This window comes from Cyprinus carpio, chromosome A24 (assembly GCF_018340385.1).
Source record: "Cyprinus carpio isolate SPL01 chromosome A24, ASM1834038v1, whole genome shotgun sequence".
In the NCBI taxonomy this organism is placed as follows: Eukaryota; Metazoa; Chordata; class Actinopteri; order Cypriniformes; family Cyprinidae; genus Cyprinus; species Cyprinus carpio.
Window position 1 is genome coordinate 9,393,192 of NC_056595.1, and position 6,704 is coordinate 9,399,895.

General features: G+C 36.7%; 1 protein-coding gene across 1 annotated transcript; it reads right to left on the reverse strand.

The window, feature by feature from the left end:
- Positions 1-559: 559 nt before the first annotated feature.
- LOC109072971 (atypical chemokine receptor 4-like) lies at positions 560-5,843 on the reverse strand. Its single transcript, XM_042714157.1, has 2 exons — positions 5,694-5,843; positions 560-1,843 (listed from the first exon to the last, which is right to left on the reverse strand). The coding sequence occupies exon 2, from the start codon at positions 1,838-1,840 to the stop codon at positions 686-688; it is 1,155 nt and encodes a 384-aa protein (XP_042570091.1). The 5' UTR covers positions 1,841-1,843; positions 5,694-5,843; the 3' UTR covers positions 560-685.
- Between the last annotated feature and the right edge of the window lie 861 nt (positions 5,844-6,704).

Here is a 6,704-nt window from a genome sequence, read left to right on the forward strand (position 1 = left end):
TTTTATTTGCTGTCTTGTGTCAATAGTAGCACAACAAAAAGAGCAAATAAAATAGCTATTGTTACAATTAACGAAAATAAATTAAATTTAATTGTTACCATTGTTGTGATTCACGCGATGAATGTTTAAGTCTGTGTGTGACTTCAGCATATTACCACACACTATTTAAAGATTATACAAAAAGCCTATCAAGGTATTTATGAAAAATAAAATCTCAAAAAGGTCATTATTAAATGCACACAAAAAAATGCTTTAATTAAAAAATAGGTCATTTTATAAAAACAACCTATTCATTACTTTTCTTTGAAATCAAATAACTCTGATATTTAACTCTTTCTTAACAGAGAGAAAATTATATTAACATAAATTAAGTTCCAAGTGCACAACCAAAGGGAACGCTAATCACTATAATGGTGAGCTAAAAAATAAAAAAATAAAAAAAAAAAAAAAAAACGGCAATTAGCAACATATTAGTGCACTGCTGCCTCTCACTGGTTTATTAATGTCATTGGTTCCTTTGTGGCTACTTGAATATTTTAAGTAAGTGTGACTCAAAACAGTAAGTAAATTGTTTTATTTACCTTGAAAGTAGCTGAAACTTAATAAAACCTACTAAGTATAACAACTAAGTAAAGATAACTAATTAAATCTAAGTAAGGTAAACTATTGGATTTTACAGTGTGTGTCATATGGTGAACGTACTCGTGTCTTCATTGCCCGAAGAAGAGTGAGTTTGTGTGCCCGACTTAAGGGGGATCTCGACGGTCAGCTGTTCGTTGCCATGGCGGTACCCTCTTCCTGTCTGCCCACAGTGCTTGGCGAGCTTCAGAATGTGCATTTTGAAGGACGAGCCAATAAAAACGTAGAGCACAGGATTCAGGCAGCAGTGCGTGAGGGCCAAACTTTCAGTGATTTGATTGGCCCGGTCCAGGTTTTTGCTCACTTCACATTCTGTCACTAAAATGAAAATCACATCCAGGGCTCTGACTAATTTTACCACATTATAGGGGAGCTGGGTCAACAGAAACACACCTACTACTGCTATCAACACCCGAAATGCCCGCCATCTCCTTCCACCACGTACGCCCGCTGTTGCGGCTTGACTCAACACAATTCCAACCCTGCAATAGCAGAACATCATCACAAGGAAAGGCAGGAGAAAGCTCAGAGACACTTCGAGAATTTCCAGAGTCGCCTTAGCTGCCCGCGCCATGCTGTGCGGGTAAACTGCCCGACAAGAGTTACGCCCACTTGAGTGCTGCGTCTTCACAGTGTAGAACACCATATCTGGCAATCCGAGGACAATAGCAAGTCCCCAAACCAGGAGGCACATGATTATCTTCTGCCTGCGGGCATTGTTCCTGGCTGGGGCATTGGCGATGGTGGAGCCTCTGGCTAGCGCACGATAGCGGTCTATGCTAATGCAGGCCATCAGCAGCATGCTACAGCTGAAGTTGGTGTTGTAGAGAGCTGAAGTGATCTTGCAGGCAGCTGTGCCAATCTCCCAGCCATTCACTGCATCCGCAGCCCAGAAGGGCAATGTGAAGAGCAGGATGAGGTCTGCGAAGGCCAGGTTGAGGATGAAGACGTCTGTCAGCGTTCGTAAGCGTTTGTGGGAAAGGTAAACTAAGACGACCAGTGAGTTTCCGGCCAGGCCCAGGATCAATGCTAGGGTGTAGATGACTGGCAAAAAGATCCCAGCGAAGGACCGGACCTCTTGTTTGTCGCAGACTGTGTGGAAGTCTGCAAAATCCTTGTCATCGTAGTCACTATGGTTGGAACTATTATCATAGTCATGATAATAATAGTCATGGTCGTGATCCAAAAGGACACTCATCATGATCTAAAGAAAAACAGAGAAAGAAACATAAACATTGATGATGCTAGATTTCATTTTGTTTTTTTGTTTTTTTCTTTTTTTTTGCTACAGCACTACGATAGGGTGACCAAACGTGCCATTTTCCCGGGACACGTCCTGGCCAGGATTTCTATATTGCCTAAAATATCCAGGTTTGGGCTTTGGTTTCCTGTTTTCATACTTAATGAAGGTAATGATCGTTTGACCAATAACATGCAGACATTGTATGTAATCGACCAATTGTGGTGCGTGAGAAGGTCGAATCTACAGAGAATGGTCAAAGTGATGCACATACTTGTACATATTAGTGTTTGACTTGAAGCAGTACTGAGCATACCGATCGTGAATGACGTCAAAGTACCGTGAGAGCGATTCAAAAGCACAAGAAGCCATCTGCTCTCTAGACTTTTCACGGTACTTTGTCATACAACAATTGGTCTGCGCAGTGCAAACAAAGCCAAAACGTGGATATTTTAGGCAATATAGAAATCCTGGCCAGGATGTGTCCTGGGAAAATGGCACGTTTGGTCACCCTGCACTACGATGTTGGGCAATTTTCTCCTAGCCCCTTACTTTCTGAGATAGTGGCATTTCAGTGTGAATCACAATAGAAGCAACTTGGTATAAGAAAGTTTTAATTGTGAATTTTGATGGTTCCATTTAGTTTGTATGCATTTTGTGTACAGCTGATGACTTGCAATAGAGCTTGCCAGAAAATGCTGCTTATTTAACCGGTCTACTGACTTGTGTGACAAAATTGTGATACAAGAATAATAAAAAATAATAAAAAGAACTAAAAATTGTCTTTCTTCTGTGTAAGTAAAAAAAAGAAAGAAAACAAAACAAAACTAAAAAAAACTGCTCACATCCATTTTTTTTCCAGCAATAATTGCTTTAAACGTCCTTTACATCATAGTTATGAAAACTCTGAACTAGAAATAGGAGCTTTCCTACTTCCTTATTTGGATGTTTTAGACTCTGGTTTGTTCATTTAACAGATATTATCCAAAGCAACTTATAAAAGAGGAACAAAAGCAATTTGTCAAATCCATATTTTTTACTGCTAATTGTAGAAAATATAGAAATATATTGGAGCAATTTGGAATTTATATAAAATTAATATTTTATATATAATACAATATATTTGATCTGCATTCATTTCAAGTTATTTTTATCACAGAAAAAAAGTTTTTTTTTGTGTGTTTTTTCTGCATTACAAAATGGTTTTCATGGGAATGTGCATTTATTTAGCAAATATTCTGAATTATGGGATTTTGTATATATTTATAATATTCAGCACCTTAAAACTCACATCTGTCTATAATAATATCTGCATAATGCCATTAGACTAAGCACAGCTAAACATCCACAAACTGATTACATTTGAAATGTCTGTGCGAGCTTTATCATTGTAATTTACTCTTTCATTCGATTGTTTATTCAGTGTGTCATCTGTTTTGTTCTAACTGTATCTTGAATGTTACTTAGTCTGCTTGATCCACATGTACCTTTGATACGAATGTTTTAAAAATGACCAAAGTGCACAAAATTACTTTTTTTTTTTTTTTTTTTTCATCAAAAACCATCCTACTAAATCCTTCCATATCATCATTCTTGTTTTGTGTTTAGGAGGGTCTTGGTTGAGATCATACACAACTCAACACAGAAACATCTACTTTTGAATGAAAACTCCCTGCACGCATATGTAGCTTGGCTGACCAACAACATCCGAGCAGCTTGCAGTGTTGTCTATTTCAACATATACAGTAACTTATGACATCATGTAAATAAAAGTGTATGGGCAGCTTTGTGCCACTTGAACTCTGGACATATTGTAAACTTAGTAGCTTTGCTATAGTTTGTCTGGATTGAGGGAGAGTTTATTAAACCCTGAACTCTTTTAGATGAAGGTCAAATGGTCAATGCTGGTGTGTTTTGTTGTTTGCATTTCTAAACCACAAATCCTTGACTTTTGCCAGATGCTCATCTGGAGTTCCACATAACACTGAGTGTACCTGCCAATCTGCTAAACACGTGCTTGTTTAATAGGGGCACAGAGTGTTTGTCTGTTTTTGTACTTATTTATTGTCTATTCATATTTACTTTCCTGTGCCAATTAATTTTTCTATGCTTCTTAAAAAGAACCAGAAAGTAAGTATAACATTCTATGCTTTCCACATGTTTAAAACATCAATCAAAAACTATTGTAAAACAACCTAGTGATTAAATATGATCCGCATGTCTCTTCCAGAAAAGCCACTGTTTGGGATGGAACTTTTTCCTCTTGTGGAAACGGTTTGGCTCTTGTTTTTGAAATTCTGATGAATAACAACATATTCATCCATAGCGTAATTATTGTGGCTGTACAAAATGTAAAAAAAAAAATGTTTTTTTGTTTTGCTGACATTTTGCAGACTTTTTTGTTTTGCTGACATGCTGACTAAAATTTTACTGCACATTTAAACGTTATATTATACCAATATACTAATACACAAGAAAAGCCTTTCTTAATAACAAAACACATATACTTTATTTGTACTGTATAATTTTGCATTGTTGCAATTGCTAATTAAATATTTTATGCAAACAGCAGCAGACAATATATGAATTTAAATGGATAGTTCACCCAAAAATGAAAATTCTTATTAATTTACTCACTCTGAAGTTGTCCCAAACCTGTATGAATTTGTTTCTTCCACAAAAGAAGATACTGTGAAGAATGTTGGTATCCAAACCGTTGGCGGTCCCTATTGACTTCCTTAGTATGAAAAAAAAAAAAAAAAAAAACCCTTTTGGAAGACAAAGGGGACCAGCAGCCGTTTGGTTACCCATATTTTTCAAAATATCTTCTTTTGTATTCAGCAGAAGAAAGAAATTCATACAGGTGTGGAAGAATTTGAGGGTGAGTAAATCATGACAGAATTTACATTTTTGGCTGAACCACAAGTATCCACAAGTGTAGTTATTCACATTAACAACATGCTCTGTTAACATTTGACAATGTCAAAGTGTTCTATTCTATTCTATTCTATTCTATTCTATTCTATTCTATTCTATTCTGTACTTTATTACTTTTTTAAAAAAAGAAAAATGTTTTTTTTTTTTTTTTTAACAAAACGTTTGTATACAGTTTGTTTCAAAAGTTGCAGTTTAACCATTAATGTGGGAATTATGTCTGAGACTTTAGGCTTAATAAGCATGTAAAAAGGTTATCTATTGTTCTTTTCTTGAATCCATGACAACATTTGTATTGTCGTGTTGTATTACTTCAGTCTATTATGGAGCTTAGGGTATGATATACCCTTTTATCCTGTCAGTTGAACACTGCACAGGTAAACCCTCATTCCATTCTGCTTTCTCACTAGCATACAGAAACAAAAGCTTTTGTTACAAACACATTTTTCATCGTCCTATTTAAAATGTGTTCCTGAAACTTGAATTTGTCTGTCACTGTTTATTTTGAACTGTACCTTCCCTGTCATGAACCCATTTTGAAGGTCAGAAGCAGGACTTTGCCTTGACTAAATAAATGACAGTAAAGTAAACTAACTGCAAAAGAAAAGTATTATACTTTTAAACAAATCCAACAAAAGAAATCTAAATACTGACATTTAATAGCATAACACGTCCATTACCATAATTCAGCACATGTAATATGTTGGGAGTTTGTTTGCCATATTCTTAATCCAGTGTTAACTTTTCATGATGATTTTCTAAAGTTTCTCTCATGCCTGTCTCCTGTGTTGCTGTGACACAAAGTGATCAAAACCCTTGACTTTGAGTTAACCACAGCTTTGATGTGAATGCAACATGCAAATGCAGTGGTGTCTCTTACCTCTGTAGCGTCTGAGTCGCAATCTGTCCTGGAAAGAGCTGGCTTCAACCTAGAGAAGTAAAACACTCTGTTGATAAATGCAGCTGTGGCAAGAGGACGGCCGTGGGTGTGTGTTTGTGTGTGCGTCAGAGGAAGAGACTGTAAGAGGAGAGAGAGAGAGAGAGAGAGAGAGAGAGAGAGAGAGAGGAGTAGAGAGTTAGAGAAAAAAGAAAGATTAACATCCTCTTGCAGGTTACATAGACTCCCTCTCAGTGTCTTCCTGATAATCTTCAAGCAGAAGAATTCAGGTATATTTGAAAGTGAAAGTGACGTGACATACAGCCAAGTATGGTAACCCATACTCGGAATTCGTGCTCTGCTTTTAACCCATCCAAAGTGAACACACACAGCAGTGAACACACACACAGTGTGAACACACACCCGGAGCAGTGGGCAGCCATTTATGCTGCGGCGCCCGGGGAGCAGTTGGGGGGTTCGGTGCCTTGCTATTCATAACATAACATAACATAACATAACATAACATAACATAACATAACATAACATAACATAACATAACATATTAGACTCATGAGGTTGTTTTACATGTATGAGGACTTTACATGTATGTTGGATTCCTTATACAGTCCCACTCAAAAAAAATAAAAAAAATTACTTTTCTGTATAGAAAAGCATAAGTACATAGTGTTAACACTGTGGTTCCTTTTAACAGAGCTATATTAATGGCAAGTGGTTAGTTACAAAGTATGGTAACAAAGTTGTGAAAATTGGCACACAGCTAGAGGGCAGTCTGTACATTAACCACGTCATTTTTGGAGTATCTAACTCAATCGCTGTAGTGCCACCAACTGTCCAAGTTTGCACTCATGTGTATGGCAATAACTTTTGAACTGTAAGGGCTAGAAACCTGTGATTCCTTGGTTCAGGACAATTCCACTGCAACCCTGTGAGGTGTTTTTTTCATCATGAAAATTTCCCACCATTTTGAATTTTACAAAAAAAAAAAATTTCAAC

Bases quoted from the DNA above. Each gene is read 5' to 3' on its own strand.
- LOC109072971 (XM_042714157.1), bottom strand. From the start codon at position 1,840: ATGATGAGTGTCCTTTTGGATCACGACCATGACTATTATTATCATGAC.